Below are 21,114 nucleotides of genomic sequence, written 5' to 3' on the forward strand. Positions count from 1 at the left end.
TGTTCTATCCTTGCGACTCTTATTTTCGGTCGCTCATATACAGTCGCGATTCGCAGGTTGGGCCACAGCCTTGTCCAACTAATGTCGTTTTCGCTTGAAGCAGAAACTAACTCAGTTCCGGACCTAACTGCTGTCAAACCGTTTGTTTGAAGCCAGTTTCCAACCTAGGTTATGCGCCACTGAACTGAAAACCGAGTTGGGTTCCAACCTGAAATATATTTCGGGTTCGCTCACACCACCGCTGTTTGGCGAGAACCCAACTCAGTTTCATTAAAAACGTTCGTTTGAAGCAACTAACCTAGGTTAGTTTCTAGGTTCTCAATCGAAAACGACATAAAGAATTTGATTCGCTAGTTGAACCGACTGACAAATGTCAAAAACTCTCCAAAGGAGATGTTGGCAGTGTAAATGTTTGCATCTCTAAATATTGTCAGATTGATTGTCAAAGTAAATTTGACACGAAATTTTGACGTTCAGATGCTATTTAGTTCGACAATGGTCCAACTAGCGGAGGTCCAACTAAAAAGCGGTCCAATTAAAAAGTGTCCAACGAGCGAATCACGACTGTTTGTACCACTGATTTGTTAGTGGCACTAGTATACTATTACCACATGAGTGCCATCGTTGATAGATGTCTCTACTTCCCGTAGATTTCTACTCGCTTGAACCAACATTTGCCGACAAATTTAATTTGACTTGATTTATTGATGATTATCATGGAAAATAAATCGCATTGAGATTTTAGACGCGAAACACGTTTTGTTGAACGATCTCTCATGAGAACTTGTTTAAAAAATGAAATAATTCGGGAAGTTTGCGAATCTAAGAAGAAGCAATTTTGTTCATCAATAAAAATACAATATTTGAGCACCAGAAAATATGACGAATTCTAGCCATTAAAAGGTGGTAAAATTCAGTACGGTTATATGTGTCAACCATTCGTATCATGAAGTAAAGTTAACTACTACAAAAAGAGACTGGGTGTTGGGTATAGATGTCAGATGTATAGCGTCAAGAAATCCATATTAAATTTGCAAAAGGGCGAATAAGATTTGTAAACAAACTTTTATTTTGATGGTTTCTCTTAATTTATTATAATTTCAAAGCAAAAAACAATTGAAATTAAAACAATTGAGTTCTACGAAGGGTAAAAATTTACGTTAACGCATTCTTTTCAAGAAATTGCACTCTGCAGCAGACTAATGGGCGAAACAAGTTTGTTTACAAAAAACACTTTCGCCCATTTGACGAATTAATATTGAAATGGTTAGGTGTGATCTGTTGAAAACCTGAACCCGACCCGAATCCGAAAATAACAAATTCAAAAAACCCGAACCCAAAACTTAGAAATCTTAAGAACCCGGACCCGAACCCGACAAATTCAAATTTGAAATTTATAGAACCCGAACTCGACCCGAAACCCGTCGGGGTTTTAAAAATTACATTGATATTCCCCTGTAATAGTACCCAAAGTTGACTAAAGTTCATCTTATTATTGCGCACTTCCCAACAACCTGGACTCCGCATTTTCAAAGTGCGAGTGATCTCAAAACTGTGAGCTGTCAAAATACATGTAGAGTTAGTCGTCATTATAGCATATTTTTCTATGTGCCTCTGATTTCTTCTGCTCTAAATTTGAGGCATTGAACATTTTTGATCTATCGACACATTGAATGCATAACAGAAATATATCTCGACAAACATATGATTACGGCCTAAAAGCCAACTGTCAAAATCCACTTTGAATGGAAATTCCTGACAAACCTTTATACACCAATCACAGATGTTGGTAGTAAATGAAAGAGAAAAGTTTTCTCTTTCATAAACTGTTGTGAACTGTGTTCGACTAGTAACGGTTTGTCTGGAATTTCCATTCAAAGTGGATTTTGACAGTTGGCTTTTAGGCCGTAATCATATGTTTGTCGAGATATGATAGAAAGCACACAAAAATAAAATAGACGGAAATAGAAAATAAGCAAACTCTGCATATTTTTTTTTCTCAGTGTATACCAGTCCTTCGTAAACTCCGACAGGCCAAAGCATGCAACCATTCGCACCCGGAATCGTAAGGCATACCTTCTTTCCATTCATCCCGCGAGCGACGAACTTGTGTTGTCAAAAGTTCGTCCGCTTGCAGTGTCAGTCAGTTCCGTTCCATTCATTCTTCTGAGCGGTTTGTTATAGTAGTTAAGTTTACGGTTCCCGTCGGTCAGACAAAATAGCAAAAATAATATAAACATGTATTAGCAAAAGCCGACGGTCGGATCCTTTTCTCGTGAGTTCTGATGTGTGATAGTAGTGATGTGTAGTGCATAAAGATATCGAATTAAAGGGTGCTTTAAAAAATTGATCCTTACATAATGTTTTGCCAATGTTCTATTGGAAAAGATCACGGATAGCTACTGACTGTTGGAACAGACACAACAAGGCCAGGCAGCGGGACAGTCGAGACACTTCCATTTTCATTATCGTGGCGTACGGCGCACACATACATAGTTTTTTTTCCGTTTTACGTACAGGAAGGGTCTGTTGATCTGTAGTTGGCTCCTGTTTCAACATTCAAGAAGTTATATTAGTTTTGTTACTAAATTCACAATTGGAAATAATGAGTTATAAATTTTATCTTCGGAGTGCTTCTGGTTACAATAAGCGGCATATATTCAATAATGTATCTACAATCCTAATAATGTTAAAGGGGCGAACCTAGAGCACCATACCCTATCTAGTGCACATAAAAAGCATATACATATTTGGTCTTACGCCGCATATGTACATCTCTCCCTCACAAGTTTGTACGAAAATGTCTTGCGAAATGGCAGAATGAGATGGTACTAATTAGTATAGTAACCACCAGGCCAGGAACCGAATCGCAACCTGATTGTCCGTATCATTGTCAGAACCGGAACTAGTCTACTATTATTAAACACTAATCTATCCGCATATCAACCTATCCATAACTCCTCTTGACTATTCTGCTGCTGTCCAATGTTCCGATGTTCCGCAGTGTTTGTTTCCCATAATTTATTCAAATTGGCCTTGAAGCCGAAACGTCAGATGCCCAAGAATGAATAAAATGAACGAAGGCTGACTGATTGACTGGGTGCGCATCGTAAGACAGTTGTACAGCCTTGGAATTAGGTATTCATCGGTAAACAGCCACCCGGACTTTAAATGGATTTCTGTTCTGCATTTCATCCATTAGTTTCTGGCTGAGGATATGTGTTTAAACTAAGTGATTATTATGTTGATTTGACGGCGAAAGTTTGATGTGATTGTGGTTGTCGTGTATCATATCGTACCAGCACTGCAAATATAAACATACAGTACACGGTGGTGATAGAGGGCCAAAACGGAACGGGAGTTTATCAGTAGCAGCCCGATAAACAAAAACAACCAGCGAGAAATGTCTTCCAAAAAGTGAGTATTTGATTTGTTGTTCAATTTGCTCGTCAGCCTTCAGTTAGTAGTAAGTGATTTTTTACGTAAATTGGGAACTCGGCCCTCGTCGCATCGGAAGATTATCCTCTGATGTGATACCTACGTATGTATGTTTCTTCATTTCCATAGCCTATATCCGAAAAAAAGGCAGGCGCGTAAAAAATAGCACTAAAGCTTCGAGCGTGCAAGAGTGAGAATTATAAATAGACACAAGAATAATCAATAAAAAACGTTACGTACATATGGGGATAGAGCGCACGGGGTCCACAATCAACAGTGGTTGGATTTGCAAGTTTGTGGATAGCCGATAGAGCCATAATACCGGAATCCGTTGGGAGGCGAAGTCGGTAATATATTTCTGTCCACCCCCCAATTCAACACGACTTGGCGAAAGTGAGTGACACACGATGTCTACTCCGGAACCTGACCCGACGGCCAGCCACTTGTTACATATGATGGGAGCCGTGTTGTATGATGTGTTGTTTTAGCAAGGTAATTGGATAAAGTGTGTGGCATGAGAATACAGCTTTTGTTTATTCTTCTGCAACCTTTGACCAACGTTCAAGTAGACCGGAGATGATGATCATTGCAATGTACGCATTGCTGAATTACATACTAGACAGATTAATTTGAATAATGAATATTCGAAATACTGCTTTTAAAATTTTGTCATACAATTTTAGTGCTTTTTTTCTGTTAGGCGAAACTTTGCCACTGCGACCACTAAACTCTTTGCTATACATATTACAAATTGTCCAAATTGCGGTTGGCATCTATTCATTTGCCCACATGTGTCTCAGTCGGGTACTGCATTGCTAATGTAGTTAAGAATCAGTCTCGGGACAGTTATGTCATGCATCGTGAGGCTTTATAAGGTACCTTCCGTTCCGAAGTAACGCTTTCTTGAGGAAATAATGCTGCATAATGGCAGTGTCATCTGGGTTGCTTTTAAGGGTTATTCCAAGGTCATAACAACAAATAAAACAACCGACGTGTGCTTTCGATCCCGAGAGAGATTATAATACCACGGTATAGGGTTGAAATTTTTAATATTATGAATTTATATATTTTAGTTTTATATGATACAAACAGTATTAGATACAAATCTCGACAAACATATGATTACGGCCTAAAAGCCAACTGTCAAAATCCACTTTGAATGGAAATTCAGGACAAACCGTCACTAGTCGAACACAGTTCACAACAGTTTATGAAAAAGAAAACTTTTCTCTTTCGTTTACTGCCAACATTTGCGATTGGCGCATAACGGTTTGTCCGGAATTTCCATTCAAAGTGGATTTTGACAGTTGGCTTTTAGGCCGTAATCATATGTTTGTCGAGAAATGTGTATAAAGGTAATCATTAAGGTGGCAGTTCCTTTGGAACTCCTTGGAGCGGCAATATTTCTGAATTTAAAAAAAATGGTTTTCAGTGCTTTTTGCGCAGAAAAGATGTGTATGCATTGTTCAGAACATTATTGCGAAACATTATTACATATTTGTGCCAAGCAAATCAACTTAGCTTGAAAAAAAATCGTTTTTAGTTTGCCAATGCATTTCGCCAAGATTAAGAAATTTTCCCGAATACTTGTTTTCATTTTTGCTCAGAAACGGAAATGAGCAAAGCAGGGCTACAACCAAAATCTGTTATATGACTCCTTTGTACCCAGCAGGCAGTGATGCTAGTGCACAATACTATCAAGTAAATAATACTGATGTTGGTGCCGTAGGACCTGGGTTGATTACTGAGAACCATATAAACAAACGGTCGGCAAATCTAGATTATGAATGGCCATATAATGAACTACTGGCTACTTTTGCTATCCTTGATTGATTCAGAATTCGTGGGAGAAATGAACCCATTCCATTAGCATCATAGGGGCCACGCAGTCCAGGTATTCCGAATTATGCCCAAATATATTTCAGAGTTTCAGGTTGCTCGATCTTGGGCAGCAATTCTCCAGTTTCCTTGTAGATGCTCCGAATGGAGATCTGCCTGAACTGCATACAACCAGCGTGTACGAAATCTGCTCGAAATAGGCTCATCATAACTTTAGCTCGTATCTCTGCCAGCATTCGTGCTACATAGCCAGGCCATTGTAGTTTGCCAAAGCCCGTCGGGGTCAACATGTGTGTATACTTGGAACAGCTGGTGGTTTGTGCGCTATGTGTGGGATACAATCGGCCCTTCAACAGAGCTTGTCCGGCAAAAGCATAAACTTCTGGTCCGATAGTCAGGTTGCAATCAAGGCTCAGACAAATCACAGTACAAGCTAGTAATCGCGTGCCGAGCCCAAATCGAAGAACCACGCATTGTCAGCACTATCTACCATGTCTGGGTGCCCGATTATTCCGGTATTATTAGAAATGAATGGGCTGATGAATTGGCCAAGGCAGGTACAGGGATTGACTTCGTTGGTTCTGAGCCCGTCCTTGGATCATCAGGATTATTAGTTACCTTGGATCATTAGTCATCAGGCCGGAAACTGCGAAGGTCAGGGCAAAGCTGACGGATCTCTGGTGGAACGCGACACTAATCGTCACGTTCCGTGCGCCCAAAAACGTTTTCAAACGGGAGAGGAAGGCGAGAAAATCAAAATGCTACAAAGACCTGTGGAACGATCAGAGATATGCAGATCTTCAATGTTGAGCTTTTGACAGTGGTGAAATGTTTACAAGTGAAGAAAGCTTCCGGTCATGATGAAATCCCCAACGTGGCATAGAAAAATCAATCCTTGCATTCCCAGACATGTTCAGGAGTGTTAGGATGAAATGTCTGGACGAAGCTTACTTCCTAAATCTGTGGAATATTCAGAAACTAGCGCTGCTATCCAAACCTGGGAAACCACCAGGAGATTCGGCATCATATAGGTCCATATGACTGCTGGATACTCTCAGGAAGCTTTTGGAAAGGATCAACCTCAACAACGTAACAAAATTCACGGAGCATGAAAGCAGGCAGGCAGTACGGATTCCGAAATGCAAGATCAACAGCAGAAGCATGTGTTGGGGTGATCAGCTGCCGTTGTGTGTGATTCCTCGCTTTGCAGGCAGGGTACGATCACCGTCGCCAGTGGGATAATCATATGTTCTTTCTGGGATGTCACCATACCCAGGGATAGCATAAGGGTTAGTGCATTGGGCCGGAGTCTCAAAGGTTGCGGGTTCGAGTCTCGCCTCTGGGTGGTGAATTTTTTTTTTTCACATGATTGCTTAGCTTCACTCACCATTTCCGATCGTTTTTCCCCGTTGGATACCACCAGTCCTAAATAAGGTATTGGCACTTAAGCCAAAAGACCAAAAAAAATTGAATTATTAGTTTAATTCGAACGGGCGGGTTCGCTCCCGTCAGACCTCTGTTCACTGGGCAAGGGACCAGAAATCGACAGTCTTCATTAGCTCTGTCACCCACCGAAGTACGATGGGTAATGAACTAAAAAATTAGACATCAGACGATTATAAAAACCCGGGCCTTGGTATCTAGCGGGGAAATTAAATAGATCAAATGTGTTGGGGTGATCAGCTGCCGTTGTGTGTGATTCCTCGCTTTGCAGGCAGGGTACGATCACCGTCGCCAGTGGGATAATCATATGCTCTTTCTGGGATGTCACCATACCCAGGGATAGCATAAGGGTTAGTGCATTGGGCCGGAGTCTCAAAGGTTGCGGGTTCGAGTCTCGCCTCTGGGTGGTGATTTTTTTTCACATGATTGCTTAGCTTCACTCACCATTTCCGATCGTTTTTCCCCGTTGGATACCACCAGTCCTAAATAAGGTATTGGCACTTAAGCCAAAAGACCAAAAAAAAATGAATTATTAGCAGAAGCAATTCGAGCAGACCACCAACACAATCGACAACTGGATGAGCGGAGTGAGCTAGCTCACCCCAAAACGGAGCTGATGCTTGTCAGCAATTGCAAAGTGCTTTAGCAAGCAAATCATCATCAGAGCATGGCGATAAAATTGAAACGAGTATTGAAATATGTAGTTGGAAATAATGTTAGACGATCGATTGAACATTAATAACTTCGTCGACTAAGCCTGTGAGAAGGGGGCGGAGGTGATCAACGCAATGATTCGAATTATACCGAACACTGGTGGTCCAAAGAGCAATAAGATTCGTCTCCTTGCTGTGGTGGCGTCTTTGCCCTTGATACTGAGGTGTCCCAGTCTGGGACGCATTTCGCATGCTGACCAAGCGAAATCTAGATAAGTTGAACATCGCATATAGAACCATATCGTGATAGGCAATATGAGTCATCGCTGAGATGATCCTTATCATCATTACCCTAGCTGGCCATATAAAATTTTATCAATGAAGGGGAGCGAGAGGAGAAACGTTGAAAGTCGACCCGATGGTTAAGTGGAAACAGAAGTGGGACAACGCAGAGAATGAATGATGATCTGACTCTCCAATTCCGAATGTGTTCTTGTATGCGAACAGAAAGCATGGAGAGATAGACTTTCATCCAACGTAGTTCATATTAGGTCACGGCTGCTTCAAAAAGTATCTGCATCGGTTCGGGTAACTGCCTTCACCCTACTGTCCGGAAAACACCGTTGTGGTCTTCGACTGTCTCGGATTTGAGGAGGTGCAAAGAGAATCACCAACTTTAAGCGTAGAGAATGTCGCAGAAGAGATCTGCAAAGACGAAAGGACATGGAATACCGTCAATAGAGTAGTCGCGCAGATGCCAGTGGAGCTTAAGAGGAAATGGATAAGAAACGAACGAAATAACGACAAGAGCTGAAATCCCCGCCGGATATTCGATCGCGTAGATGTGCCTGCAACGAGTCGTCGGGGCGCTAGTGTACCAAAAGTTGGCCCGTTAAGTAGGTTGGAGTCACCGCCGGGGTCTATTCGAGTAGATCACTACTAAGCTGGAAATTGAATGGTTCACAGAAATTCTACCCAAATGGCTCTCGGAAACAGGAGCGTAGCTCTCTAAGTAGGGAGATAAATGGCTCACGGAGAAACTATCTTTATCAAGAGAAATTGCGCCGTCGATAAACTCTCAGTCGCAGTAGAACAGATTCATCGCAGGGAACTATATGAGTAGATGCTTAGAACTAAATTGCTCAGGTACACAGAGGATCTAAACGGTCTTATGAATATCGAGAATGATGAAATGCAAAAAGAAAGTCGTGAGCCAATAGGCTCAATGGAAAAGTAACACGGTGCGACAACATAAAAAAAATGAATGTACATTTAAAGTGGTCTGTTAAAGGTTGTAGATCTCGTCAAATACAATACAAAACCACGTTTGATCAATTCGATATACCCTCAAAATCTTGAAAAAAAATTCTAATCGTTCATTTTCCAAAAAAAAATTAATTCTCTATGTGTTTTGGAAAGAAACAGAGGTGACCTTTTCAACGGTATGCTATGTTATGTTCTTTTGTTAAAAGTACGGTTTTGGTTCAACAATATAAAAGTAACCATTATTTAACGATTTTTTGACGTAGGACTACGTCTTTGTTTTCGATATAGGGGTGCACGTTGCAAATTCTACAAAAATGGTATGTAACGAAAAGTGGTCCAATTTTAAACGCATATAATTCATCCATCTCACGATAAATTTTCAAATTTTTTGCGCATGTCGCCCCGAAATACTTCTAAGAATAGATTCCAATAGATAAACCCAAAGATTTTTGATATCATGGCATTAAAAATTTAAATAATGAACAACCTAGTCAAAATATCGCGCATTTACACACAGAAGATAGCGCTTCCCTAGTCCAGCACGACAGATTTGTGTACCTAGCGCGCTACGCTTCTATGAATGACGTCATCATCGACTATTTAAACGGACGGATTTCGCCGAAGCAGCTCAGTCGTCTGTTGAGCGGCAGGCGAAGCAGATCGCTGCGCTGTGTGCTTTTACAGCCAGTGTAGCTGAGTTAGAAGGCCGTTACACTGCCTGTGGAGGTACGCTACCCAGTGAATGCGAATGAGCTTGTTCGTATGCTACCTTTTGTGTTGTGCTCGTTTCCAGCACATTTTTATCTATAATTATTCGTACACAAAATAGTTTGTACATGCGAGCTCCATTTGCAAACACGGTTAACATATACGATTTTCGATTGATTGACACCGGTGTAGTGGATTGCACTTTCTAGCAGAAGTGTCAATGGAACATACCCAGTTTTCTGCACTTCTGCTAGAAAGTGCAAAAACGGTGCAGTTTCAGTGCACTCCACTACACCGGTGTCAATCAATCGAAAACCCCAATAGTGTCGTGGTATTAGTTGTCTCTTTCGCTCTACCCATCATCATCAGCGTTGATTCATTTTGCTTTGTGCGCTTGGGTTCAATGTTTGAGGCGAATGTGTAGGTAGGTAGATCTAATTTGTTACTAAATTGCACAACGAAAGTTCATTATTTACGTTCGATCAATTCATTGATTCATTTCCCTTTCACGTGATTCATTTCCACTCAGCCTATAGTATTTTGAGGTACATACTACAAAGCCTATTTATGAATGAATAAACTGCCACTTGAAAAACCGTTGCAAAAATATAAAATTGTTTTAGATTCCTGTTTCGATATATGATTAAGACCACTGCATTCACTACATTCGTATGCGTACTTTAGGAAAGTTACGATAATGGCAAAATATAACTAGAAAGCTTGGTCTATACATGAAATGTAACTATATTGCCTAAAATTTGATTTTTCTTCATTGGTCCGGGTTTTTTACCACACACAATCGAAAAGTTTTTACAAGCTAATCTTATGCTATAAAGATTTAGTTCCAGATATTAGTTAGTTCACAGTTTTCTGTCTTCTTTCTTCAGATCTTCTTAAAAAAGTTTAATCGGATTCGATCACCTACTACAAATGAAATGACCTGATAACCAAGAAGGTTTGGTTCAATACGTAACATTCGATGTTGATTGGTTGTGATTAAACCATACGTAAGAAATATGTTTTATTTATTATTACTATAAATGTACTAAGAAAATAAATATTTTACATTAGGTAGTATAGTCCTACGTCTACAGCTCGTGCAACCCCATAGTTTTTCAATAAAAATATCAAAATTGCTATACATTAGAAAGCGTCTTTGTATAAATAGAAATTCAGAGAAAAAATTCAATTCCGCATCCAACGACCTATTTGTGATCAAATTCGGTTGAAAAATGGCAGTTAATAATTTTTTTTTTTTTCAAAATTAGATACTTGCTCGAATGAACTTTGAAGGTCTCATATAAAATTTTCAAAAAATAGATTTTTTGCTCGATTACGTATACATTCAAAAGCATGTATGTGAACTTTGCACTTGAAATTTGATAAAATAACGGAAGATATAATTATAGCATCTTATAGTTCGAAACAATACCTCACTAACCACTTAAGAGTTATCAGCTCACAGCCAACAATCAACCAATAACAAATAGATAATTGAGAAAGGATGGGCTATGTGTGGTGATTGCCTATTCAAGTATTAGTATTGTTTGAAGTACTAATGTATATTTGTCATGTGATGATCATAACTTCAGCTGTATCTTGTAACTGTCTAATCTATTATATCTCTCATCTATTGTTTTATATTTCTTCTTTTCGAGTCTTAGACTGCCCTTCTATACCCGTCTTCAGCTGGGTCAGTCAAAGATAACGCTCATATCCACTAGATAACACGTTCCGTGGCGACATGACCAGGAACTCTAGTGATATGGGGTAACTCACTCCCTGTCAGAATGTGATTCGTACACCGAAAACTAAATATCAGAATGACGGTCCGCGTGGCTATCCAAGAACACACGCGAATATGGGAATGACCACACGGTTGGAAAATACACGGATACACGCGAAGTCACATGCACGCGTGGACATTAGAGTGGGACATGGTTATATGAAAAAAATAAAATTTCGCTCCGAGTAACTTTTTGGGTCCCATTTAGCTCCCAGAACAACTCTGCAAATTTTTAGTTCGATCGGTGAAACTATATTTTTGCGCCCACGGTTTAAAGTTTACATGGGATTTCGTATGGGAAAAACGTCTTTTGCAAATTAATTCTTCCAAGAGTCACCCGTTACCTCCTAAAAATAAATGGATATCTGATTTTTATAGGAAATTTATCATGGAAATAAAGTCTAGAAGACTGCAAAACAATCTGATGCTTGTGGAAAAAGTTATTAAGCAAAAACCGATTGATGCCCTGAAGAATGATGAAAATTTTACTTTTCATAGCATCACTGCTGCTGATGGTCGAATTATATACAAAATTTTTAATTTTCTCTTTTTATATACAAAAGAAGACTCAATTTATCCCTCAAAACTCTTGCGAAGTGTCCAAACAGTATGGGAATATGATTTAGACATATTAAGAGAATATCAAAACACAATTGCATACAATTGGACAACCAACAACAGTGGTGCTAGAAAAAATGAATATTTTATCAATCGTTAGAGCATCAATTGGTTTCAGCTTAATAACTTTTTTCTTAAGCGTCAGATCGTTTCGTAGTTTTCGAGATTTTGTTTCAGTGTTAAATTTCCTACAAAAGCCACATAACGGTTTATTTTTAAGAAGCAATGGGCGACTCCTGGAGGAATTATTTAGTGAAAGTTAATTTTCCCATATAAAATCCCATGTAAACTTTGAACAGTGGGCGCAAAAATATAGTTTCAGGGATCAAGCTAAGAATTTGCACAGATGTTCTAGGACCCAAATGGTACCCAAAAAGTTGCTCGGAGCTGGAATCTATTTTTTGTCCCACCCTAGTGGACATGCGACAAACACGTTAACATAACGCTTAAACCCTTCGCGATTATTCGCACACACACACACCTACGCCCGCGATCGCGCAAACTAATGGTGAATATTTTAATACGAACGAATTCACAAACGTGGTCTGAAACGCGAACCCTCAAACACCCGTTTTCGCAAATCGGTCACGTCGAGAAATCTTTACCCTCCGTCCTAGCAACTCCATACATTCAGTTGTACAAATCAAAAAATAAAGCTCATATCCACTAGACAACACGTTCCATGGTGACATGACAGGGAATTCTAGTGATATGGAAGAACCCACTGTCTTCTAGAATCTGAACCGCACACCAAAAATTAAGAATCAGATTCACGTTCCGCGCACGATCATTCCAGAACATACGCGAATATGCGAAAGGCACACGATTACAAAACAAAATTTATACACGCGAAGTTACATACACGGTAGCACACGCGACATACAAACGCACACGCGATCGAACACGTTGACGTTCAAAAGCTCGAGCCCTTCGCGATGTTACACGTGATCGCGAAGTACCCACGCCCGCACATACCTGAACCGTCCATAAGGAATATCACATTAAGAATCACGGCCCGCTCCAATTGACCTTAAGCAGTGTTCTAGTGGGTAAAAATGTCCCGTCTCGTCTGCAATTGTAGTAAGTGATTCTGACGGGAAGCCCTGCCGCGACTCTAGCTTCAGTATGAAAACTCTCGAAAAAAAGTATGTAAAAGTCCGTGGGTGGAAACGAGCTTGGGAAAATGATCACTGTTATGGGTGTCCGAGAGAGTTCGCTAAATAGTTTCGATGGTACAGTTTCAGAGCAGACCGAAAGGTGAAGTGACACCGGTAGCTTGATCAATCCGGCTATACGATAAAGTAGCCTAATACGGTAGATATATTGGAACCCCAGCAGATATGATGCGCGTTTAAGTCGCCCAGTACAATCACTGGACGCGGAAGCTGCTCAAGGAAATCAACCATTTGTTCTTGACACTGTTGATTACTGGGAGCAACGTAGACCGACACCACCGTCATTTGATGTGACAGTTGTATCTGAACAGCGATTGCTTAAATATTGCCATTTTCTCGAAGGGTACATCATCCCGAATGGCGAGCCCTACCACTTGTTGCCAGTATCGGCGACTCCCAGTCTCAAGTAATAAAGTGTGATTGTTACCAACTGCTGAAATCAGTCAGTTGTCCAGTTTTGTTTCTTGTAACGCTATCATGCACGGTTCGAATTGAGCGATCAGCTGCTTAGGGTCACTGATATTGGAACGCACGCCCCGAATGTTCCACTGCAGTGCGAAGATGTGGCTATCGCGACTGGTGATCGTCACTGACGAAGACGATGTTGATGGTGAACGCCTACGAGTTCGTGTTAACTCGCCAACTGGTGTCCTAGACGTGGTTGGGAGATCAATGCTCTGAAACTGTTGTTGCGTTGTGCTCTCGCCGATGGAAACCTAGAAACAGAATTGTTATGTCTGTTATATCCGTAAGGTATGAACAACCCTCTTCCCCCGATCGATCCCTTCATGATGAAGTGGAGAAGCTACTTTGTTCTCTTCTTCCCCAAACCGGTTACTTGTACGGTGCGTGCTGGTCACATCTGTAAAGGGTACAGTCCCTGTAGGGATATCTCGAAGGACCTTCTCCGGGCGAAATTATGAGGCGAGGCGAATGATCGATAACGTCAGTCGAACCTGTGAAGGTGTTAAAAACAATAGTACATGTGAAACAGCCATAGCACAGCATCGGGTTCGGGAAGTGTGGGCGGGTAGGGACGTGAAACAGACTTCATGTGTTCCGGGTATGTGGTCTGCAGAAGGTCAAGATTAGCGCTGGCGTATTCATACTTTTCCCGGCTTCATTCCGTGTAATTCGCTGTACACGAATCACACGCTGGCTTAGCATTTCGACTAGTGCTAGAAAATCTTTCTCCTCCATGTAAATCGGATCGTAGCAGGTAATAACGCATCTGCTTACGTTCAGATTCGAATAGGCTTCTATCACTATGTCAGTGACGTCAATGAGTTGTATCATTTTCAGCAGCTTGGCAACTTGGACTGTGTTCCGAACTCGTCGAGTATACCGTGTCCCTTGAGCTTCGGTGTTCGCACCTTCAATTTTGAATCTCCAGCGACAATCTCAATAGATTTTCGAACGATGAACGGCAAAGGCAATGGTACACCGTCTTTGCCAGTCAACTGCAGGAATTTGTTCGTCGGGTCCATATAGTCCGGAGGTCTTCTTTAATTATTAGCGGCCGCCATCTTGGATTGTATCACCAGACCTTGGAAACTACTCTGTGGCAGGGTCCTCCTGTACCAACCCCAAATGGACAAAAAGGTGAAGAAAAGGAAAGATCCCACCTTATTTGCCCCTTCAACTTCGACTATTTGGAGGTGCTCCCACAATTTTGGAACGCACTGTAGGCCTTAGATTGAAATTCAGCATCCCTTGCCTTCGCAGAAACCGCCAGCGTTGTAAAGTTCGACAATCAAGGTTACAACCCCCAGCGATGGGGAACCTTCCAACTGTCCGTTTGGCAGTATTTCAAGGAGATTTCTCGTCCACTGGGGTCGATTATTTCGGGCCAATATCGGTAATAGTTGGTAGGAGGACCAAGAAAAGAAGGGGAAACCTACTCACCTGCATGAAAACCCCAGGCATGCACATTCAAGTAGCGCAATCGCTAACGACAGATTCGTACGCGATGTCAATGCGGGGAGTGTGTCTCACTGAGGAATATAAGCGATCGAGGAACTAGCTTCATAGGAGCGTCGCGAAAACTGCGCGAAGCCATGCAAATGGACGAGAAGAAACTTATGGTTAGTTTCGTCAGCCCTAGCACGATTTTGGTGATTGCTGGGAGCGTTTAATCTCGTCGGTTAAGAAGATCATGAACATCTTTGACATTTCGCGCCTGCCATCCGACGAGATTCTGCGATCCATACTGTTGAAGATCGAGATGATCCTGAAACCGCTCACAGACAGCACTTGAAAACAACGCGGAACCTCTTTTTAGCAAAACAATCAAGCTTAGGAGTTTTTCTTGATAGTGAAGGTGCTTGAAAACGTATCTTTCGAATCCATTATGAAAGCAGCACGAGGTCATAGAGTAGCTTCACATATCACGGACTGGATACACGCAATGCTTAGCAACCGACGTCTGTGATCATCATTAAGACAGGTCGAGATAAGGACACAGTTTATCGTGGATATCCTCAAGGTGGTGTGCTATAACCTTGTCGCCAATGGCTTGCTGAGGAAACTAAATGAGCTTGGGTTTCCGAAATATGGCTTCGCAGATGATTAGCATATGATGATCACCAGTATTTGCATTAAGCCTTATGTGGTGTCGAGCAATGGTGTCTTCATGTTGGACTATCAGTTAATCCAAATAACGGTGCTTTTGACGCAATGAAGGATTACAATCGAAGCTCATCCGTTGCAGTTCTTTGACTCGGAAATGTTGTCGCAGATCAAATAATGTAAATATGTTGAGGTTATTCTTGATTAAAAAGTGAACTGGTTAGCTTGGAGACTCAAACCCAAGCACATTCAACACCAGTTGTTAGACCAATACTGGCACATGGATGCCTTGTATGGTGGCAGAAGGGAGAAGTCACGGCAATCCATTCCAAGATTGGTGTGTTCACGACAACACCTACTGCTGCTCGAGAGGCACTCTTGAACCTAAATCCACTATATGTGTTTATGATATAAGAAGGACGTTCTTGTGCGTTTTGTTCTAAGATTATTGAGCTCTGGAACAGTAATCCGGTAGATCGTGCAACTGACCCCAAATGGTTACTTGGGATTTTTTCGCCAATTGCCAGCAAAAGTTTACTGAATTTTCATCATCTGAAAGATTCAGTAATATGCCGAAAAATTTGTATTGAATCTGTTTGACAGATTTGCTTTGCTAAAAATTCAGTAATTCAAATTGTCAAATTGACAGCGCAATTGCCGAATTCTCAGTATTCCCGGCTTGATTGCTGTAAATCCGGTAATTACGCTGTAAATGTGACAATTTCAATTACTGAATTTTCAGAAAAGCGAATCTGTCAAATAGGTTAAATTCGAATGGCCGATTTTTTGGCATCTTGCATTACTAAAACTTTCAGATGATAAAAATTCAGCAACATTTTGCTGAAATCGACAACCAAATTTTGGTGTGTATACTTCTCCCAATGACCTTACACTCACATGTAGTTTTTTTTAAAGCTTTCAATGTGAGAATTCCTCTCCGAGAGGAATGGCTGTATAGAGCAAAAACTTGAAGAATACGTAGTTTGTTATACTGACGGTTCTTAATTGGCTAGAGCGAGCGCTGCGACTGACTTCATTTATCCAGAACCAGTTCTACCACATTCGATAAGTTGAATAAGACACAAGATTCGCTCTCTGACTGCCTCCGAACACGCCAACCATTGACGTAGCGTGCGTTCAAACGAAGACTTCTGCCGGATGTGAGTCCGAAAATGTCAAAGAATTTGCTACATTTTTCTAAGCACAATTCCAATTTTCTAGTCAGGGTACTGACTGGACATTACAATCTCAATTATCACACGGCTACTATTCAGCATGCTGAGTATTGGTCATGTGATCTTTGTAAATCCGATTACGGAACTTTATATCATATGATATGCCACTGAGCAGTAGTAACACATTTGCGGATTTTTGGTACTCCACACATAGATGAACCTTTGAACAGTTGCGAATGACCCACGGAGGTTAAAGCCACGAATAAACAGCAACAAGAACAACCTTTGAACAGGGAGCTGAAACCAAAGGATGTGCTATTGTTCCTAACTCAGTGTGGTAAAGAGCTGTAGGCTTTATCAATAGGGTTCATTATTCCTTAGCGAGCGAAGGTTGTTTCTTGTTGTGATTGTAATGTGTTGTCATTTTTCATTTCCCTACCCCTTTACTTTCACATCCTTTTTCCTTCCCATCAGCAAAGTGACACCATGGCAAAGCACAAATCTTCGAATAACATGGGGAACGTGCCAATCGAGCCAATATATTCTGATTTTTCATATCTGACACAGAGGTATGTCTTTGCTGAATGGGTGTTGAATGCTGCTTGAGCAGCAATTACTGATCGGGTCGCCGTTTCTAATAAAGCTGAAGAAGATGAAGGTTTCAGATCTCGTTTGATTGCAGTGTATACGTTTTCCTCAAGCGGACCCTACACGAGAGAGGAGTATTGCCAATAAAAATATTGACGAAACTGCTTCAATACGTCAAACCCATTTGATTTCTACGCAATCAATATTTTCAAGATGCCCTTATTGGTCAATATTTGGTTTATTGTCAATATTTCTGCCCGTGTAGGGTCTGCTTTAGCAGCCTCTGCGCAGGGTTGCTGTGCCGTCTGATTACCGAGCTGGCACGCAGGAATCTGTCATTAATGCGTGCATAGCGTAGCTTGCGCAATTTTTGTTAAATTTGTTTTGAGTTGTAGAATCAGGGCGAAAAGAGTAGGAATTTCGAGAATATCTTTCAATTAACCTTTATCAGGGATTTTTTGATCGGTCATATTTGAGAATATCCAGGAAATAAATCAAACATATTGCTGTATCCACAAACAAAGCGAATACTAATTAGATTTATTTCATTTCAGCGAACTCAAAAAACTCTCGGAGGAGAGCCTAACCCGCCAGCCGGAGGAGGTGTTCGACATCCTGTGCAAGCTGGGCGAGGGAAGCTACGGATCGGTGTACAAAGCGCTGCACAAGGAAAGCGAGCAGGTTCTCGCGATCAAACAGGTCCCGGTGGACACGGACCTGCAGGAGATTATCAAGGAAATTTCGATTATGCAGCAGTGCGATTCACCGTTCGTTGTTAAGTATTATGGCAGTTACTTTAAGAACACCGATCTCTGGATTGTGATGGAATACTGCGGAGCTGGGAGTGTGTCGGATATTATGCGACTGCGAAAAAAGACACTATCGGAGGATGAAATTGCGACGATCCTGATCGATACCCTAAAGGGCCTAGAGTATCTGCATCTGAGAAGAAAGATTCATCGAGATATTAAAGCCGGCAACATCCTACTGAACTCGGAAGGTCACGCCAAGCTGGCCGATTTTGGTGTGGCCGGACAGCTAACGGATACGATGGCCAAGCGAAATACTGTGATTGGGACTCCATTTTGGATGGCTCCCGAAGTTATAGAGGAAATAGGCTACGACTGTGTGGCGGACATTTGGTCGTTGGGAATTACGGCACTGGAGATGGCCGAGGGGAAACCGCCCTACGGCGACATTCATCCGATGAGGGCAATTTTTATGATACCAACAAAACCGCCACCATCGTTTCGCGATCCGGACATCTGGAGTTCGGAGTTTATTGACTTTGTCAGTTTGTGCCTGGTGAAAAATCCCGAGGAACGGGCGACGGCTACAGATCTGTTGACGCATGAGTTTATAGGTAAGTTTGCGTTATAAGTTCACCGATTGATTAATTATGTTTGAATGTATTTCAGGCAACGCCAAACCTTGTAGCATTCTGAGTCAAATGATAGCGGAAGCCAAGGAAATCAGAGAAAATCAAAGCTATAGACATGCGGCTGCAATCAGTCAGGCGAATAAACAACTGCAAAACAACAATAACAACTGCCATGAGGGTGATTCGGAAGAAGACGAAGTTAATTCGAGGACAATGAAAGAGTTCCCGGAAGACTGTGGAACCTTGGTTCCAGGGCGGGACGATGGGGATGGCACAATGATAGCTCACACAGATTGTGGAACTTTAGTTCCGGACAGTGAAACGATGGTAGAATTGCAATCGAATCTCGGCACAATGGTGATCAACTCCGATTCAGAAGAATCTACAATGAAAAGTAAGTACGTCACATTATTGTCTTCGCTTCTTCCACAATTCGGAAATTTCTTTAGGACACGACACCAACCCGGACAAGCCTAAATACCGACCACTGTTTCTGGACCACTTCGATAAGAAGGAAGCCGAAGCGGTAAACTTTGTCACCAAATCTAGTAATCAGCATAGCTACGAAGAGGACAGTCCCTCCTCCCCGGAGGAGGCAATCCAGGATGCTTCCCCACAGCGGCCTCAACCTCAGGTACAGACAACTCCTACCAAGCAGCCAAATCCTTCAGCTCCTCCCCTGACACAAAATCTCGAGGAACAGCACCTGAACGATGAACGACAGCGGTTTCAGTCGCACCTACAGCTGCAACTTAACCAAATCTCCGCTGTCAGTCCCAACATGCACCAGGTACAGTACCAGCAGTCGCCAATCGCGGTAACGCCCGAAGGGTTGGGCGGTGGTGTAGGTGGAAATGGAGGAATGGAAGCCCACAATAGGATCTATAACAATAGAATCAATCTGATTGATAGTGAATATGATTCGGTAAGTAGTTGATACCACGTTGTCGAATAAGCTCGGGTTGTATCTTTCAAAAAAAAATAATGACTTTATAATCCTTCGTTGTAGCTTAAATTTCTGAACTACGAACAGCTGGAGCAGCGACTGGCCAGCATCGACAAAGAGATGGAGAAAGAGCTGGCGGAAACGAACAAACGCTACCATGCCAAGCGGAAGCCCATCATCGATGCGATAGAGGCGAAACAGCAGAAGCGACAGCAAAAGTTGGAGGAATTCTGAGTGCTGGAAGTTGTACACTACAGCAAATGGGTCGATTTTATTTGTTAGGATTGAAAAAAGTTTAATGTTTTAGTTCCAATTTTTGCAGCCTGTAGCTTTCACTGCAACATACATTGTGCGAGGCAAAACCTATTTATGCATTACATACGACGACTTTATCATCCTCGATCACCGCCTTCATTCCCACCTCCCTGGCTGCCTAAGCGTTATTTTAGTGAAATAGAGTAAATCCATGCTAACAGTAGTAGTCTCTTTAAATTTGTTTACTCTAATAATGAGCAATTGGTACTTTGCTCGTCGTCGGTTTCATATTTCATGGGACTGAATAATACTAATTTTATGCAAATTATTGACCAGTTTTTTGTGGATAGTTTTCTTAATGAACAAGTAATCTAGGTTTTTATTTCGGTCGCCTTTTCAGTATGGACAGAGATGTGAACAATTTTTTTAGCGAAGTCAATTTTATTATTTTCATTGATCATGTTCCGTCCCACCACGATCAGTTTGTTCCAATGTGATCTGGTAAGACATGATTCTTTATCTTAAATCAAAAGATTAGATGCCAAATTCTCCTATGTCAAGTAAAAAGTTATCATTCATCGTATAAGAAGGGCTAAATGAGAACAAAAAGAATTTATTGCGGATTATATCAAATTTGGTGCTCACAGCTGAAACTAAATTTTCTGTTCTGAATAAAGTATAGCCTAAAACATTATTAATTTAACGTTGATAACCTGAACCTTATTGAACATTTCACGAAAAGCAACAAATAACAATACACACCGTGTCGATAACAAAACCAGTAAAAAAGGACCTCATGAAAATCCAGGACAAGTGCAGAGTAACCAAACCAATTTGTATATTTACGAATATGTACGAAGCAAGTATAACTAACAGCATAAACCACAGTGAGAGAGGGAGCCAATACTGTTCACACCATGCCTATTTAGCTGAATTGCATTTTACAATAGTCATAGTCAGCAAAACAACTGAAACTGGTACCCTTTTCTTGCAAAACTGGACCTAGATCGAACTAGAGGAAACCCTACAAAACAAGGTGAAATACTCCAGTAGCAAAGCAACTAGAATCCAGAGATAAATTTTAATAAATCCATACAAATATAAAGTTGCCATGTGTCAAATATAGACATTTATTCTAGATTTATCGTACTTATTGGAGTATAGAATGGTTCGAAACACGCCCTAGCGCATGATGCCATGATCACTAAATTGAATTTGGTTTGTCCCATGCACGACTCAACTTGCCCCAATAATTGAAAGTCGTCTGAGCATAGT

At 41.2% G+C, this 21,114-nt stretch overlaps 1 protein-coding gene across 6 annotated transcripts; it reads left to right on the forward strand.

The window, feature by feature from the left end:
* Positions 1 to 2,134: 2,134 nt before the first annotated feature.
* LOC131689598 (serine/threonine-protein kinase 3) lies at positions 2,135 to 20,977 on the forward strand. 6 transcript variants are annotated; one of them, XM_058974803.1, is made up of 6 exons: positions 2,135 to 2,275; positions 3,203 to 3,417; positions 17,812 to 18,620; positions 18,676 to 19,032; positions 19,088 to 19,563; positions 19,648 to 20,977. In XM_058974803.1, exons 2-6 carry the CDS (start codon positions 3,404 to 3,406, stop codon positions 19,816 to 19,818), a joined length of 1,827 nt encoding a protein of 608 aa, XP_058830786.1. In that variant the 5' UTR covers positions 2,135 to 2,275; positions 3,203 to 3,403; the 3' UTR covers positions 19,819 to 20,977. The 6 variants fall into 6 exon arrangements, with proteins under 6 accessions (XP_058830786.1, XP_058830785.1, XP_058830784.1 ...); XM_058974802.1 differs by having other exon boundaries at positions 2,137 to 2,275; positions 3,043 to 3,417; XM_058974801.1 differs by having other exon boundaries at positions 2,140 to 2,275; positions 3,005 to 3,417.
* Positions 20,978 to 21,114: the final 137 nt, after the last annotated feature.

The sequence above is a fragment of the Topomyia yanbarensis genome, chromosome 3 (genome assembly GCF_030247195.1).
Source record: "Topomyia yanbarensis strain Yona2022 chromosome 3, ASM3024719v1, whole genome shotgun sequence".
In the NCBI taxonomy this organism is placed as follows: domain Eukaryota; kingdom Metazoa; phylum Arthropoda; class Insecta; order Diptera; family Culicidae; genus Topomyia; species Topomyia yanbarensis.